The sequence below is a fragment of the Pavona decussata genome, unplaced genomic scaffold (assembly GCF_977016875.1).
Source record: "Pavona decussata unplaced genomic scaffold, jaPavDecu1.1 SCAFFOLD_371, whole genome shotgun sequence".
NCBI lineage: Eukaryota > Metazoa > Cnidaria > Anthozoa > Scleractinia > Agariciidae > Pavona > Pavona decussata.
The window spans coordinates 434,786-452,728 of NW_028145747.1; the positions used below are offsets into that span (position 1 = coordinate 434,786).

General features: G+C 41.5%; 2 protein-coding genes and 1 pseudogene across 5 annotated transcripts; all 3 read right to left on the minus strand.

Moving 5' to 3' along the window:
• Positions 1-1,677: 1,677 nt before the first annotated feature.
• On the minus strand, positions 1,678-6,092 carry LOC146452338 (uncharacterized). The gene is made up of 6 exons (XM_085098030.1): positions 6,081-6,092; positions 5,346-5,417; positions 5,037-5,085; positions 4,552-4,644; positions 3,839-3,918; positions 1,678-3,704 (listed from the first exon to the last, which is right to left on the minus strand). The coding sequence occupies exons 1-6, from the start codon at positions 6,090-6,092 to the stop codon at positions 3,405-3,407; spliced, it is 606 nt and encodes a 201-aa protein (XP_084954156.1). The 3' UTR covers positions 1,678-3,404.
• LOC146452339 (uncharacterized) lies at positions 4,077-8,748 on the minus strand. 4 transcript variants are annotated; one of them, XM_085098026.1, is made up of 4 exons: positions 5,588-8,748; positions 5,346-5,417; positions 5,005-5,085; positions 4,077-4,644 (listed from the first exon to the last, which is right to left on the minus strand). In XM_085098026.1, the coding sequence occupies exon 1, from the start codon at positions 8,001-8,003 to the stop codon at positions 7,503-7,505; it is 501 nt and encodes a 166-aa protein (XP_084954152.1). In that variant the 5' UTR covers positions 8,004-8,748; the 3' UTR covers positions 4,077-4,644; positions 5,005-5,085; positions 5,346-5,417; positions 5,588-7,502. The 4 variants fall into 4 exon arrangements, with proteins under 4 accessions (XP_084954152.1, XP_084954153.1, XP_084954151.1 ...); XM_085098027.1 differs by having other exon boundaries at positions 5,005-6,357; positions 6,461-8,748; XM_085098025.1 differs by having other exon boundaries at positions 4,077-4,452; positions 4,552-4,644; positions 5,005-8,748.
• A 7,097-nt stretch (positions 8,749-15,845) lies between these two features.
• LOC146452340 (uncharacterized) lies at positions 15,846-16,669 on the minus strand (annotated as a pseudogene).
• Between the last annotated feature and the right edge of the window lie 1,274 nt (positions 16,670-17,943).

The following is a 17,943-nucleotide window of genomic DNA, read 5'->3' on the forward strand; positions in this document are numbered from 1 at the left end:
TGAGGTTTTTGGAATGGCAAGATATGTAGTCAGAGCATCATGCCAGACACGGGAATGTTTGACTGTCTGCACTCCCATAATGCATCATTCACATCAGAGTATTTTGCAGGGTGGACCCTCTTTTGTTGACCAGGCTTCATGCTTGTCTCATACTGGGACAGAATCTCCGTCTTGGTACGCAGAATTTTCTGGGCCTTGCCTTTATTATAAAATAAAATTTTGTCATCAAACTAAGTTAGGAAATTGACGTAAAGGGGAAATGTGCTTCCATAAATACGTTGACTTCCTGCGCAACCAGATGTTTAATTCCTTAACTGTAACTGAAGCAAGTTCAAAATAAAGAAACTTCACGCTCATGTACAATTAGCGCACAAGTTTTTGGCAATAATAATGGTGCACAAAATCATTTTTTACAACCTCTCTTTATTAGAACGTGGAGGCTGAAAGATTTAAGAACACAGTAATGCAAAGGTAACGCAATACTCCAAGATAATTACACACTTGCTGACTCGACTAACGTTGTTTGCGGTAAAAATATAAATTCCTCTTTATGAATAAGAAGATCCTTTTACCAAACAAATATGAAAAAGAGGGAGAGCATTCTTTATTTAAGCTTTAAAATGAAATCAACACAGTAAAAAATCAGAAGTGTTGTTACTGCTTGGTGGACTCCGATAATAAAATTAATTACAACTTCGGTTGATTCCTAAGGTTGGTCTCATTAATTTACCAACATTCTGCGTTAAATACAAATACAAGTAAGTAATTAATCGCCTACTAACTTCTTGATGTCAGACGAAGGCATGGCTGGAGAGGATAAGACGCTCAGATATGCCTCCACTAGAAAACTGTTATGTTTGCAGTGAGCATTTCGTCCCAAGCTGTTTCGAGCTGGATCTCTGAGCACAATTAACTGGCGAGAAAGGCAAACGGCAATTGAGAGACGACGGTATACCGTCTGTGTTCAAATACAGCCATGATCACAAGGCGAAGAAACCGCGACTGATCTTGGGGAATTATATGATAACTTACAGTGTTCCCTCTCCTCTTTGTCTTCTCTGAATGATTGTTACAATCGGGAACACAACAGCTCACCATTTCTAGCTAACCATACACAGTTTAAAGCAAGCAAATCAATTGACACCCCAAAACACGCGTTTTAAAATTTGAATACAAGCTATTAATATAGAAGTGTGGTAGCAATATTTGTGAAGGATTTGTGAAAGTCCCGCAAAATCTCTTTGACGATTGTACGTCACAACTTACTGCTGACCAGTTAGTCACAGCTCATAATTTTCCAAGATGGCAGAAATCTATTTCATTTTTTACTCGTCTTTCCGGTGAAATATCCGAGTTGAAATAAGCCGCCAGGTAAAAAACTTGTCGAAAACTGAAGCTTGGATGAAAGGCCAAACAAAGGAAAATTGTTCATTTTTACCCCGGAGTTCCCCTTTAAGGATAAGGTGTTGCTTAAAATTGAATAGCTGTAGTATGCCCCACAAGGATACTACTTCTTCACTGAATAGAAAATAAATCTGCTCTTGTGAAGAAATCTTTTCCCACTAACAGTGGAATGATCGCATCAAAAAGATACCGTTACAGAGAAGGCCCATTTGTTTAGTCTGTTCCAATATAAATTAAAGAAATCATTTCTCACTAAGGAAAAAACGATTGCCACGAAAAGATACAGCCACAGAGAATAAGTCAAGATTGTTTAATGTTCTCCAGTATTAGATGTATCTGCCGGTTTGAAGAAGAAATCTAACTAAACGGCGATAGCGACAATATGACAGCTACAAAGAAGGTTCAAAGAAAGACCTCTTGTTAAAGGGCTTCTACATTGTAAACATTCCTACACGCAATTATCAGCGACAAGATAATGCCTGACATTAGTGGAGAAATCAAGTTTTGTTGCATTGACTGGTCATTTCTGTGACATTTATTTGGAATGAAGAACTAAAAACGGGTAAACTGAGAAGAATATAGTGAGTCTGGCAGAAAAAGATTCCAAATTGTTGTCTATTTGCAGCAGGATATGCGATTATACCACGTCTTTGTTCTCAAAAATTATCAAATAGTATTGACAGATAAACACCTGAACGTCTAAGCCATCGTCAGCCAATTAGGATATTGTTAGTCGCTAACAGAATAACAGGTTTTCTGTTAGTGCGTAACCTCAGATCTAATCACCAATATTTAAGCCATAGGACGGAAAAACATGCTAAATGAAGTGTCTACCCTCCTTTGAATGCTGCAAGTCACGACTCAGTTGCTTGCTTTTAACGGAATATATAATGAAGGGAACGTTACGATTGAAGGGCCGTCAGACAGCCGAATAAATTTGTGGGATAAACTAACTGAAGATATCAGCAGTATCCAAAAACGAACTTTATTCTGACGGTTCATTTGCTCAATTGACATTTAACTGGTTTTCGAATAGAACAAGGAGCGCCAAATGATTTTATTATACAACAGTTGTTTTTCTGAAACACGAGGGGCCGTACAAAATGTTCAAGCCAGTTCCGTTTGGCACCAAAATGCGATCACTTGCCGCAAATCGTGCTCAAATTTAATAATGGCGGGAATTATTTGTAAGTTTACTTTCAAACAATATGCTTCTGCTCCTGGCGTTTTCTAAGACTTTTAATTATATAAATTACGTTGGTCTAATCAATATCATCAAATCCATGGTTAAAATTTAAGTTTACAAGCACAGTAGAGCGTTTAACTTACCCTTGCTGCCGTTTTCCGTGCCCAGAAGCGACGAGTTCTTTCCCCATAAACTACAATGCATCTTCTGCTTTTCACTCAAAAGCAACTTTGAGAGTCGTACAATATTGTTCGCTTTCGGCGGCGCGCTCTTTCTCATGTTGTGATTGTTAATGATAAATGATTATGGGCAGTGTTGGAATGGAAGAAAGTACCTGCCGAAGCCAGGCATTGCATTAAAGTGACAAAACTTTCCCTTTACGGGCTGGGTGAAGTTGTGAATTAGGGGCTGGAGGGGGAGAAGGAGAGGCTTGCACCAGTGACACCGTGACACAAAAATACTGTCTTATCAACGTATAACTCAATTTATTTAGTTTGACGAAACAAATAACAATAATTTTATAGCTCTACGTCAACGAATTGTTTCTCACTTATTTGACAATCAAAAATTCGTGCTACAATTAAAATGAACAATGTTCAAAATGAACAATGTTTGGTAAAAAAGAAACAGAGGGCAAAGGATTCCGTAATCGACAATGTGATAACTCAGATAATTCGATTAGAAAAGAGACCACAAGCAGTGATATGATGCGCGGTGGTTTTTGAGGTCATGGCAAAGTCTTGAATACTTGACTTTTCGTTTTTATACAGTTGTTTATAAGAGAGAGTTAATGATGAGAGTTAAAATATTACATTTAGAGGTACTTCAGAGAAAAAGCTTTAAACTTAGTTTTCAGCAACTCGAAGTTTTTTACAGAGAATTTCAACCCCCCGTCGTCAGCTCCCGCAACCTCAATGTTCCGGCAGAAGATGAATTTTGATTGAACATCATTTTTATCTTGTGGCCGCGGCCAGATGAAAAAGCCCTGGTGTTCTATCAAGAAGTTGATACGAGCCTTGTTGGCTAACATCTTCTTGACTCTCCCAATGTAAAAGGCTTGTTCATATGCCATGGCAACCCACTCTTTCACTGCCAGTTTCCTTAGGTCATAATCCTACGAAAAGAAAAAGCAAACATGTCTTTTATGCATCTTTCGTGTGTGTTTCTCTTCTGATTTTCTTGTTTCAGTACATTCTTTTTGCTCTTTTCAGTACTACTGCGGACTTTTAGCAAGGTCAGGTTACCTACCCATTCGTCTTGAAAGGCTTGTGTCACATGTTCCTGTGATGGTGATGCCTGTGCTGCTTGTGTAACACGTTTTTGTGGTGCTGAAATTGAAATAGACATGACGTTAACAATCAATTAATCAATCACTTTTTTCTCACTGTGGCATGATATACCTTTTCCTGTTAAAGAGGATCTTGGCTTTGCGTGGCTGGCGAGAAATGAAAATCGCCAAAAGGGTTAAGATGAGGAGATTAATAAATACTACTCGTTGCTGGATTAATTAAAATGAGATGCTGTTCTGGATGGTTGGGACATACCTCTTTCCTATATACACTATTCAAGGTCATTTACGTCTCATTCTTGTCATTGTTTTGCACTCCATATTTTTAAATTTCTGAAAGTCAATGCACAGTTTCTATATGGTGATACCATTCAAGTTCATAACCATTTAAGGTCTAGATTGTTCTTTGATATAATTAGTCGTAAAAACCAATTTGTAAAGTTATATTGCAAACCATCCCAAATCCCAAAACCCCTTACAGCTACAGGGGCAAATAAATGTCTTATAAAGTAAACAAACACGCCTTTACTGTAGAACTTTTCTGTACTTTCGACCGTTTATTTTTCTCTTCGCTCTACAAAACAAAGCTGGGAAACCCATCACCACAGTGGATCACATTCATTGCACCGCAAAGGAGTACTGTTTCAGATTGGCGCAAAATCAGGCATATTACCTTGTTTTTTTAACCCTTCCCTGTCATCCTTGTCCTTTCCGCCACTGTTGTCGATGTCACACTGCTGCCGCCTCTTCTTTCCACACTCAGAGACTTAAAATAGTGGGGAAAAAACAATAACCACAACAGTTAAGATTTTCAGGCCATTTATGATAAATAAACAAATAAAAATTGTTATTGAGGGCTTTAACTTTCCATGGAATTATTCACCCCTTGCTGTCCAAGATTGTAGAGAATATTACATTATCAGTAAATGAAAATTTTATGCTTTCGTTTAAAAATGGAAGTTAAATGCTTGAATGATTAAATTTGCAAAATATATAATTTTTTTCACAGCATCATAGTAACTTAATGGTGGGTTTAAGATGGCCTACTTCATTGATTTCAACCTCACTCATTGCTCTTCCTCATTCAGCAAAAAATTGTGGAATAGGAAGAAATCTTGTGCAATACCTCTAAAGTAGACGACAGCTCATCAGATTCACTTGAATCCTCTGCTCGAGAGGTCTGCTTTTCCTCTGTGATGGATTTAGCCTGAACAACGAAGGCATTGAATTCTGGATGAGTTTTATTATACACTGTATCGACGTTCATAAATGTTATTTGTCAAACAGTTGGTCTGATTATAGGCAACCTTTGAAAGAGAAAAACGGCCACACTCGAACTTAATACTCAGAGGTGAATTACTTTTCGTGATCACATACTCATGTAAGCTCTCGAAAATATTCTGGGTCATTTATTCATTGCCTCTCCTTATAGTTGTTAACTGGTCATCACAGAACAACTTCTTTTACCTTAGCGAACTCTGACAGAGGGACATCGTCTTCTGATTCAGCAGCACTGGATTCGTCTGAAGCTGATGAAGCCTGTGGAAAAAAAAGGAAAAAGATATACAACTTGTGGATTAATTAAAAATTTAGTACTAAGAATTCAACCGATAATGTGAGAGGCGTAACCATTTCATATGAACAAACTGCCAGCAATTTATGAAAGTGAAAGTTTAACTTCTTTCCTACTAAACATTTAAACGTTATACATGATGCGAATTGCTTAAGGACGTATCATGGTAAGCTTTGAAACTCTCCTCTAGAAAACTCTCGCTTAATGCGTTATTTTCAGCTTGAAGGTCATCGACGTCCGCTCTAAACTGTCTGAATTCCTGAGGTCAGAAAAGACAGAGTGAAACGAATAAAGAAGATTATTATAATTTAGTTTCAACAATATTATTACTAAAAACTGTAAACAATCTACATTTCAATAATGGTAGTGGTAGTGAGGTATTAAGTATCCTTTCTTTCATCATACGCTTATGAAAATAGTTTGCCACAAGAAAGGTTCCGACAGTAAGATGACCAAACAAAGTTTATTGAAGCGAAGCGGTAGAGACTTTAACAATGCTTGGAAGTGAAGTGATGTGTAGCAAAGTGATAAGAAAGTCTTTTCCAAAAACAAGAAGTAGATAATGAGATAAAAACTATAAGTAGACTTACAAGTATAAGTAGCTAAACTTACAAACTCAAGAAACAAACGAAAAACTTCATTTATCCCATACAAAAGGCAGTAAAAACGGTAGCATGCACAAAGTTATGACTTACTTCCGTGTCTACATTGGGGATTTACACTGTTTAACTTGAGCGTTAGTCTGAACTGATTTGATCTTTACACGATGACACGTTGACTGAAACTTGGCATTTTCCTTTAACATGTTTGAGGAACGATCTGGAGAACTTTTTCTGTCTCTTGTAGAATCCTTCCATTCTCTTTTAGAAACTTTGTCAAAGCCTGAATGGTTGCGGCAGCGGTCTCCTAGTAATTCAAGAGCAGTTTTAAAACAGTGTTAGACTTTTTGTCTTAAGTAAGTGCATCTTAAAAGTTGTTTAGGGTAGGGGAATGGATTTGTGAACTCTACCTCTTGTTGAGCCTGTTGTCGCAATAGTTTAACTGCTTGCATGAGTTGGACAATCATGGGATGTATCTGGGCCTCATCTATGTCCAGTCTTGATGTGGCAATTAAATACATCATATACTCCTGGGTAGCAGTGGCTTGTTCCAAATACTCCTTGGCTTGCTTCTCATGTTTATGAGCTTCTCTCAAAGTTTGCAAGTGAGTGTCAATATTTGCATCATTAGGATCTGCCTCAGTTTTAGCAAGCTTGGCAATTAATCTTTCATCCATTTCACTACATTCATTTTCGAAAAGGTCATAGAACTTGAGAAACAAGCCAAGGCTTATGTGAAGTCATGTGGAGAACCCAAGAACACCACACTTTCACAATTTCACAGTAGAATTTATTTGGAGATTCGAATAAAGATCACACTACCCAAAGTCACAAAAATCGGTCAACTAACTGAGCAGGAATGTACACAACATCTTATCTCTCCCACAGAGCTTGCACAAACAATTATTCATTGGCTAAAATCTAAATCTACGTAATTCGATACACGGTGTTGAAAAGTAATCAGACAGTTCGTAACACAATCACTTAGTTTCCGACACACACTCCCCCATGTGATTCCTACAAAGGATCACATGCCTAAGGAAACTGATTAATAATACTAGAATGATAATGCTAACAATCTCGAACAACAACGAAATAACAAAAGGAAAAACTAGCCACACAGTTCAAGTTCAACTCTAAAGTCACGTTCAGTGTTCAATCGCTCATAGGTTGTTGTTAGAGTTCCACTTGTGCCTCGTCCTGAATGCGCAATCGAGCAGCAACTGCAGCGTCACGCCTGGGCCTTTAGGAGGGGGCCTCAGGATTTAACTTCGCTGGTTCTGCGGCCCGTCTTTCTCTGTCACAGGATAATTCAAGAGGGTAGAAGTGCTGGATTGGTCTCTCCAAGAAAGCTTTTCCGGCACGTAACCTTGCACTGCAAACAAGACCGTCACAACCGTTGAACAGCTTAACTACCACTCCCGCCGTCCACTTTCCTCGATTTCGTTCCTCTTACCGAATGAGAACAACATCTCCTTCGTTCAAGGATGTTGGCTTGCCTTCCCTGTTACAGCGATGACGCTCCCTAAGAGCAGCCAGGTACTCACGGGTCCAGCGTTTCAATAACGCATCTTTACAGGACCTCAGGTACTTAGCTCGCTTCCGCAGGTCCGCGTTTTCCTCTCGCCAATGCTGTTGCTCAGGTAGCCGGTTGGTTCGCTGGAACAGGAAAGATGCTGGAGTGAGCATCAAGAACTGGACGTCATCTTCGACGTAAGAAAGGGAACTGCGGTTAAGTTGTGTTTTGACTTCGAGGACCACCTCACACAGCTTTGGCCAAGTCAACATTCCTCCTACAATCGTCTTATAGAAAGACTGTTTGAAGAGACCAATCAGTCGCTCAAATTGGCCTCCCCACCAAGGCGCCCGACTCAGGTTGAATTTCCAGTGGATCTCTTCATCAGCGAGATAGCATTGGATCCGTTCGTTGCTCTGATCTGCTTCAGCCACCATGCTGCACCGATGAAAGTTCGTCCGTTGTCCGAGTAAATCTGTGAAGGTCGTCCTCTCCGGGCGATAAGGCACTTTAGGCTACACAGGAACGTCACTTTCTCCAGATTAGGTAGAACTTCCAGATGCAGGGCTCTGGTCAAGCTGCAGGCAAACAGAACCAAATACGCTTTGTCCTCAATACGTGCTGATATGCGGTATTTGATCAGGCCAATGAAGTCCACACCGGTGACTTTAAAAGCTGTCGACCCCTCAGTTCTTTCACGGGCAATAAACTAGGAGGTGGAGCAGCATATGCTTGTGCCTGGAAACGTTTGCACCCCCAACAGCCCTTGATGATTTTCTTCACGACTTGGCGAAGGCGTGGAACCCAATGACGCTCACGGACATCAGCCATAGTGCAAGTTACGTCTCCATGTAGAGTGCGGAGGTGTGCTCGCTGGACTAACTTCTCGGTAAACCGACAGTTGTCCGGTAGGTAGATAGGATAGTGTCCTTGGATACGTCCTCGACACTCCAGGATGCCCTCCCCATTGCACTGAATATTCAGCTGCAGTTTATCACCGTCAAACTTGGGTGAGTTCATGGCTCTAGACTGCACTCAACGAATCCACCAGCTGGTACGAGACTCTTGCTCTGCTGCAGAATTAGGCCCGACAAACTTTGGAGTACCACTGTGGCAATTTCGCACAAACCTCACAATCCATGCAGAAACGCGAAGGGTTCTGCGAAGGTCACGCCATTCTAGTAGCTGACACCGGGTTAAGTGGCCATGCGTCCCGATCCTGCAGCTATTCCGGTCCGTTCCACCACAGTCCTGATCCAATTACATCTTCCCCATGACTCTCGATGTCCGCTGGATTTTGGTCGGTCGGCATGTGTCTCCACTCATCAACCTCATGCTCTCTGATTTTCCGGTTACGGTTCGTGACGAACTGGCGATATTCTCCGTCTCCTTGAACCCAGTAGAGCGCAACGATACTGTCGAGCTAGCAATGAACCGATGTCACAGGAAACCCAGTTAAAGCGCAATGTACATTGTTGACCAGGTTTACAGTCATGTGTCCTGCTACCAGCTCCAGCCTTGGAATCGTCAGTCTTTGCTTAGCCAGACGCGCCTTCGCTGTCACCAGACCTTGTGTCGTTCCAGAAGTCTGTTGTACTACTGCATAACCAGCGGCGGCCACACCACCCCCACTAGGGTCTCCGAATCCGTGAAGCTCCACAGCTTCAATGGTCTCTCGTTGTGGTGCGAGGGTTCTTCTGGTCGATGCGTTTGAGGGTAGAGTGCCTTCCCATTTCCTTCACTTCGCTGCAGGGTCATTGGGCAGAGAGGCATCCCACGCTTGCTTCAGCTCGCAGGCATCCCGATAGAGAAACTTTTCTTGCAGAGTCATGGGAGAAACTAGACCCAGAGGGTCGTAGATTCGAGTTAGCTTCCCCAAAATTCCTCTTTTTGTCGATTCTGCGTTCGCTATAGGAAATGTCACGCTCAGGGTGTCTTCAACCTTATCCCAGCCCAGTCCAAGTAGTTCGCTCCCCTCCCCTGAGGCAGAGCCCAGCTGAAGCTTGGCATATGTGTCCTTGATGTCAGTAGACTGCTCTTGAGGTTCGAGATCTAACTCAGGTGCATTAGAGTGGTTCTCGTGAAGCTGTAGATCGCGCCCGTTGTCAGCAGGTAGTTCTTCAGCATCGAACTCCAGTTCGGGTGTGTTAGAGTGCCTTTTGTAAAGCTAAAAGCCGCCATCTGAGAAGATTGATTTTGCGTCGCTCTTTAGCTCCTTGGCTTTAGGCAGAGTAGGTCCCCCAGAAATTAGGTGGTCTACATATAGACTTCGTAGAATCTCAGCTACTATGTCAGGAAGGGGATCATTCCAGCTCTCCAGGTGTTGCTCGACCACTCCCCCTAGCAGGAAAGGAGAGGGCGCTAAGCCAAACAGCGCCCTGGTAAACCTCAGTATTTGGACCTCACCTGAGTCTAAGTCCTTAAGCCAGAAGAAACGAAGTGCATCTCGTTTTTCCTCTCTAATCCTCACTTGTAGAAAAGCCTTTCGCATGTCACCAGTTAGAGCCACTGAGTGGAAACGGCCGCAAACTAAGACGTCCCAGAGTTTGTTCTGGAGGGCTGGTCCGGGTTCCAGGCAGTAGTTTAGAGAAGGTGACCTCTTTTCACCACGCGCAGAAGAGTCATATACCACACGGAGCTTAGTGGTCTCGGCGCTTTCCTTGATGACTGCAGGATGAGGCATGTAATACTCTCTCCCCGCTGGTTGGGAAGGAGCTAGCTCAACCACGCCCTCCTTCAGTTGATCTTTGATAATTTGGTCATACTCTTAAAGCTTTTCCACATGACGTAGTTTTGTGACTTGGGTGCGTAGACGTCGCAGACTGCCCTCCCGGTTGTAGTGTAGAGGGGGGTGATCTCCTTTCCATGGCAACCCAGTCTCATACCATCCTTCTTCCGGGTTGCATGACAGCTGCTCTCAGAACTCTTTTACACTTCTTTTTGATCGCTAGCGAGTGTGTCTGCCAAACCAAGGACATCCAGGGAGCAAAGCTTTTCATAGTCTTGGATTGCATCAACAACAAGAAATCCAGCGGACACGTCTGTTTCAACCCCAGGAGCCATAACGGACCATCCAAAATTAGTGAGCTCTGCTACCGGCTCCTGGCGATGCCCAACACGCAGAGACATGCTTGTACGGATCTGGGCGGACTCGTTTGCTCCCAAGATTATGTGTACAGGTAGATGTTCTTCCGCAGATTGGTCGTCTAACCAGACTCCATGTAAGTGCCAGTGCCCCTCGATGCCTTCGGCACACCGTGGATTATCCATCAACAGCAGCTCTTTGTTTGTTGATTTGCGTGACGCGCATTCAACTCAAAATCACGCTTGACTGACCAGAAGCGGAGGTCATATTCCAGAAGCTTTGTTGTTGTCACAACCAACAACGTGGCTACACGTCACGTTCCACTCTTGACCGCACGTGCGTGTGTGAGCTCTATTGACGTGGACGACACGTAGGAGTGACTTGCCCTGCTGTCGAGAAGCGCTCTGAATTTCTGACCACCAACCTCAAAAATAACCACCGGATGCACAACAGACGATCCAACAATGTTCGTTGTCAGACTTGGCTCGGATGACTCAACACACAACGATGTGTGGTGCCTTTTACGGCAGACACGGCATGACACTTTGCTAGGAGAGCTTATAGCTTTGTGTAGTCCCGCCGCACAGTTAAAACAAAGTTTGTTATTGGCAAGAAACGCTTTGCGCTTATCAGGCGTTGCCACTTTATCGCATTCAGATGAGCGATGACGTTCGTCATCACAATAGACACAGATGCTAACATACTGATCTTGCGAGTGAAAGACACGCTCGCTTGTGGCAGATGAGCGTTTCGATGATCCGGATTTGCCGCTGGATTCAGCAATGGGATTCGTGGTTGTCCACTTGCGTAGAGCCTCCAGTAATTTCGCGAAGGTCCACGATCTCCAATCGCCAATCACATGAGTGGCGAGTTCACTGCAGAGAGGATCCAATTTCTTAATGATCACATAGTACGCAACTCCTTGTACTGATTCTGATTTTGCTGAAAATTGACTTTTGAATCGCACCCAATTAATTGCAGTCCCATTGAATGGCGTTATTGTCAGCTTGGGAAGCTTTACTGCCGCAGTCTTAGCGGATATCTTGTTTTGCTTGATGACCGCTTCTAGTTTCTGATCTAGCAGCTGTTTCTCTAGCACCATTTCGCCGAGTTGTTTCTTTAGCGACATGATAAGAATATCTCGTTAAACGGTGAGTCCCGTCGGAGGTGCCAGTAGTGTGGAGAACCCAAGAACACCACACTTTCACAATTTCACAGTAGAATTATTCGGAGATTCAAATAAAGATCACACTTCCCAAAGTCACAAAAATTGGTCAACTAACTGAGCAGGAATGTACACAACATCTTATCTCTTTGACAGGGCTTGCACAAACAATTATTCATTGGCTAAAATCTAAATCTACGTAATTCAATACACGGTGTTGAAAAGTAATCAGACAGTTCGTAACACAATCACGTAGTTTCCGACCCCGGGAAAACAAATCTGTAAAAGATCAAAACAAATTTAATGACCAGTCTTAATTGAGTAGACAAATTGTAGAGATTTACGCTAGAAAGGAAATGCTTACTTGATTAATTGGGATGTTGAAGAGTGGAGCATGGATGACATTGTTGTATTCTTTGGCCTTTTTCAAGTCCCCTCCAGCAGCTTCAAACTCTGCTAGTTTGCTGCGCAGATGCTCCAAGGACCTAATCCCTTCTGGTCCTTTGGTAAATGCATCTTAACTGCAATCACAGTACACCAAAGGCAGTGATGCCGACCTATAAGTAATCGCACAATTGAGAAGGAAGTTAAGTAGCGCATTGTTGCACCTAAGAGTGCTTATTAGAGAGGTCATTTGGCTGAATTTTTGAAGGCTCACCACTTGCTCCTGAGATGCCCATGACTTTACAGAGGAACTTGTAGTCGCCAAGTATTTGAACAACTAAGAAATTGAATGTAGAATTCTTACTGCCACTTGTTTTGCCACAAGATCATCAAGCTGTTGTTTGTAGGGCGAGGTTACTGTCAACATGTTGTTTCTATTATCTTTGGCCTCAAACAAAGAGAAAACAACGGTGTTTTTTTCGCTGGAGTTTGGCCTTTCAACATTAGCAAGCTGAAAGGTAAACTTCATGGATCCCTGGCCATGGTCTCCGCCAATCTTTACATACAGTTCATCCTGTGGGATATTTATTTCATGCCAGGTTCATTTCCCTACCCTATTAAAGAAAAGAAACAAGAATTAGACTAATTTGGGAGTAATCCATAAAGTAACCTTAAATAGTATAACAGCAAAAGAAAACTAATGGTAGTTACTCTGAATTGCTGTCAATGAAGCTGATTATTTTTTCCTTGAGATCACCATCATAGGCAGAGGGGGTTTGCGTCATTGTGGTGACCAACTTGTTTTCTCGTCTCTCTGTGTGCTCCAGTGGAAGCAGCTCAGATTCCAAGTTGTCACCAATTTGTTCTTTTTATTGTTTCCTTTGTTTGTTTGTTTTTTTCACTGTCAATTTTAACCCACCTCTTGAACCAACTAGTGAGAAAAGGGGAAATAATTTTGAAATTAAGAAAAAACTGAAGGGATTTTTTAAATTATTTGCTGCCTTGTATAAAGAGTTACCTTCTTAGTTTGTTCAGTCGTAACCATGGCAGACCAATATCTGTCTTCATTGTAAGGGCCTCTCCTTCAGGAACGTTAAAGGCCAAGTCCTTTCCAAGTACCTCATTCAGCAGCTGGCGACACTCTTGCTTCTGGGCCTTCAGCTGCTGAATGCGGTGGATGGTGGACTTACAGCTGTGCCCAGACTTACCCGCTTACAACTGTGCCCAGGGTCTGCAAGGTCTTGGTCCGGTTTCTAATTTGTTGTGGGGTCACCACATCACTGGGCTTTTAAGGGTTGTGGCACTGCAACTGTAAGTCTAATGGGCTTGAAAAAATTATGGATATAACATGGATCATAACTTTGCATGAAAAAGATGTTTGAATTAATTACCAGAACAAACTTTTTCAACATTGTTAATTAAAAAGTACCTTTCCGCGTGTTTTAAATAAAGCTGTTTTGCCATCAGTCTTGAGCTTGGACTTCACAATCAAAGTCCCCATCTTTTCCGCCTCTTCCCTTGGCGAAGGTCCTCCATAGCTTCCTCCAAGGTGACTGCCATGGGTGGATCTCTTGCAGGTCCAGGAATAGGGTTGAGGAGTTTGGCTTCCACAACAGGGTTTTGTCTAGGTTGGTCAGGCTTGTCGACTGATTTTGCGCAGAAGTGGTTATTTTGGCCTTCATAGGAGAACTCGCCACCACAATCAGTACTTTAGGACCTTTGGGCGGCCCCTTCCTACCCCACCTTTCATTTTCTCCTTCGCAAAACTAAATGTCACACAGTTTTCATCAGTGTGAATGTGCCAAAACACTGGCCCTTCTACATGGGTCGGGGAGAGGTAGCAAAGATTACAGAAATGAGTTGGGTGTATTTCGGGGTCGTCATTTGAAACATTAAGTCTGAACTTCTTTTTCAAAAATTCTTTGTTTTCATCACAAGGATGGCTTCTTTCATGTGTATCACTGAACTTTTTCAAAAATTGGGCACATATGCGGCAAAGTTTTCTCAACATCTCGTGTTGCTCTTGCCCTAGGGTAAAGGTGGCCATATTGAAGTCAATGACAGTTGCAACTAAGCAATGTTAAAATTGGTTGTTATTTGCGTGTACGAATTGTAAACAATGCAATTGTTATAGTTACCTTGCTTTGTGTCCTGAGAAGAGCAGACTTTCCATCAGCTGACCATTTCATCTTTGATTTAATCAGCACGGTCCCCAGTTTTTCAACCTCTGGGGACACTTTTCCCTTCCTTAACTGCTCAAAAGCATCCTGTAGTGTTGGAGCTGCATTCTGAGCAGGGGGAACTGCAGTGGAAGCTGCAGGCTGAAGTGGGGGAGCTGCAGCAGGTGCAAGTACAGGTCATGCAATGACAGGGGGTGTAGAGAGGCAAATGTGGTGACCCGAATCGTCATAATTTACTTGACAATTGCACTTATTGCATTCGACTTTCAACTCTCCTATTGAACGTAGGAGTAGTCTTGTTGCTGGTTTAATTTGAAGATCATTAAGATCTGTTTTGCACACTGGGCATGCAGCCAATTGGCTTGCCTCGAGAGCTCTGGAGAAGCAAGCAGTGCAAAAGTAGTGTTCACATGATGTTTCTCAGGGCATGTCTAGCATGTCCTTACAAATACGGCAGTAAAGATCAGCCTGAACAGTTTCTTTAAAATGAAAATTAGCCTCAAAATCTGCTGCCCTGTAAGTGCCTACGGATTTACTGATCTCCAATAATTTTGTTTTCAGACCTTCCAGATTTGACAGGGTCTTCTCGGCTGTTTGTCCCGATTTCTCGTTCTCAGATTTACGACCCCTTTCTGCTTTCCGAGGTCTTCCACCCTTGCTTATTTTTTCGACAATGGAGATGCAGGTTTTACAATTCTCGTCGGTGTGAATCTCCCAGTAAACTGGAACACGAGCGTTCACTGAAGACAAGCAAGCGTTACAAAATCGTGGAGGATGGATTGATATGTCATCCTTTTGCACATTCAACTGGTATTTTTGTGCTAGAAACTCTGCACTTTCAATACAGCTGTATCTTGATTCGTATCTCTCTTTTTGTTTTTTTAATCTTCCTCCACAGATACGACAGGGACGACCAGTCAGATCTTCTATAACATCTGTCATTGAATGTATGGCGGACTACAAATAACTTGCGTATTAATTTTGGCCTGCACTCGATCAGACAAAGTTCTAGTAAAACAGCGATTGTACTTTTGAGAGCACATATGCTGGAGGAGTACAGATATACGGGTAGTTACGTTTTAAAACTTCAACTTCACGCTGAAACTGAGATCAAAGTTCCTTTATTTCAACACACACCTTTCCGCCATTGCAAAAGCATTTGGACTTGTGCGGTTTTTCAAAACCGTGATATGACACGCAACATCCAAATTATATCTCTTTATTATTATGATTTATACATAAACTATTCAAGATATGCTTATTGCGCATACATTTTTTTCAACACCCTCTACCACGTATCACGTTTTACAAATGCATTTTAATATCCTTCTTACACAGCTCTTTGCGAGTTGGGTATTAACCGGGATATTAACTGTGACATATGACCCGTAGTTAATAAAGTGCGGTTACCAACTAAATTTCCGCTCAAAAGCTATTTGAAAGCGACGTGTACTACTGTCAATCAATCAATCAATCTTTATTCCTCCTAAGATAAAAAGACATATCTTAAGTTACATTTATTGTTAGAAGTAAACATACAGTATATAGATAATAGAAAGATTAAAAATTGTATCTAAAAATAACCCTATTTACGAAAGCATTTTTAAATCTGTCAGTCTTAATCTCCGGGCGATGTGCTGTTTTGTTTCTAAGTTGATACTTAGTTTCTTTCTTGTTCGGGATAATGTGACTAAGCGGGCAATTGGGATCCACTGAGCAAACCTTGAAAAGTTTCTTATCTGCCTTTACTAAAAGCTCTCGAATATCCATTCTTTTAGATATATATTTCCTTTTGAAGCATCTATCCAGGACGTTTTGTATGACTGTAAGATCTTAGTCTACAGCGCCATAAACAGACCATAAGTGAAATTCGGTTAAACTAAGGCGCTAAATAGGCGGTCTACTTCAACTTGACTAAAACCTTCCTTCCTTCCGTAATGATCTAATACAAATAGACACTTATTTGCCATAATCAGCTTAGCACGTACATGTTCGCTATATTTACAATTCTCCTGAAATGTAACACCTAAAATGGGGAGCTCCGTGCATTCAGTAATGTCAGTGTCTTGTATTCTTCAAATTGCCGAAGTCTTACAACTACAGTGTAATTATCCCAGGCTCTCCAAAGTGTCTTCTAGTTAGCAGCAATTTTGTCAAGATTTAGCGATCTGGCATCGGTATTCCACCTGGTAAAGAGGACTTTTGCTGCCTTTGTGCATTTCCAACAGGTGCTGTATTAGTTGTTGCCGTATTTGTGGCTGTAGTTGTGGCTTTGCCGCTGCTTGACATCTTGAATTTTTGCCTCAATTTATTTCTGACACCATGGTTGAGTCTTAAATCAATAGCTAACAGGTTGTTCAGCAGACAAGTGAATACTAACAACTAAGTTTGTGTTCAGGTTACCAAACTGCTAACAATGCACATGTAACTATGGAAATTAGTATGCAAACAATTAGAACTATGTCACATCTACATATCATAACAGCGGTTTATCAGCGGAAACGAAGGTGTAGTTAGTGAGACTGTCCAAAAAGTGTGGGCAAGTAGCCCAATTTTTACTGCATCGATAAAAGCTGTAAGGGAGTTGTGGGTGAGGATTAGTCCAGTTAGAAGAAAGTTAAGCTCTAATTAAAACCAATAAGTTACGTAGGTTGGGAGATCGTCTAAAGGCCACAACAGGTAAATGGGAAAAACCTGAATTGATGTTTCATTGGTATATAGAGAATAGCTAGAGAGGTTAATAACAGAAGATTATTATCTAGTTGAATGTTAGCGGGTTGGGGTTTTTGGCGAGAGCGTTAACATTTGGGTGTGACATTAGAAGATTGAGTTGAGTTAGAGATGTCATGTGTAATGTTAGAAGACGTGTCGTTATTATGTGTAATGCTGTTGACCTGTGGGTTAACAAGGCTGTTATTAGTATTTATGTTGTCAATAATATGGTGGATGGGAGCAGTCTTTCTGGTACGTCGGTTGGCAAGAAGAGACTCAAGGGATAAGGCCATAGAATCCAGTTTAGCTGAGTACAACTAAAATTTCTCCCCTGTATAGGAATTGCATAACAGTTCCATGTGGTGTGAAAGTTCTTTTGAAAGCGTCTTGATCTTGTGTTTGCATTTGGTGATTAATAGCATCAGGTGTGAAATGTATCTCCTTTGCGATAATAGTTCATGTATAGAGGCAGTAGCTGTGGGTAAAGTGATGCTGGAATGTAGTTGTTTTCTTTGTAAAAGGAATAGTTCAGAAGGTGATGTTTATGTCGTGTTAGCATTGTAAAAGCTGACCAGTAATTAAAACCGAAAAAAAAAGGGCTAAAGTTTGAATCTAAGGTAACTGTATTTTTATTGGTCAGTATAAACTTTCAGTCCTCTAGACCCCATAATGCTCAAGGTTTTTTAAGAGAATTTCATGGTTTACTGTATCAAAAGCCTTGGATAGGTCAAGAAAAAATGGCAACAGTGTATTCTCTGGTGTCAATAGCGGATGAAATTTTGTCATATAACTGGATAAGTGCTAGAGAGGTCGAGTGTTTTTTCCAAAATCTGAACTGATTTTAAGACAGG

What these genes read in the sequence shown, in the direction of transcription:
- LOC146452338 (XM_085098030.1), bottom strand. An exon ending in CTCTGTCAGAGTTCGCTAAG is followed by an intron (nt 5,086 to 5,345) that starts GTAAAAGAAGTT and finishes TTCGTTGTTCAG; the next exon opens with GCTAAATCCATCACAGAGGA. An exon ending in CTCTCGAGCAGAGGATTCAA is followed by an intron (nt 4,645 to 5,036) that starts GTGAATCTGATG and finishes CACTATTTTAAG; the next exon opens with TCTCTGAGTGTGGAAAGAAG.
- LOC146452339 (XM_085098026.1), bottom strand. Translation starts at nt 8,003, where the DNA reads ATGGTGGCTGAAGCAGATCAGAGCAACGAACGGATCCAATGCTATCTC.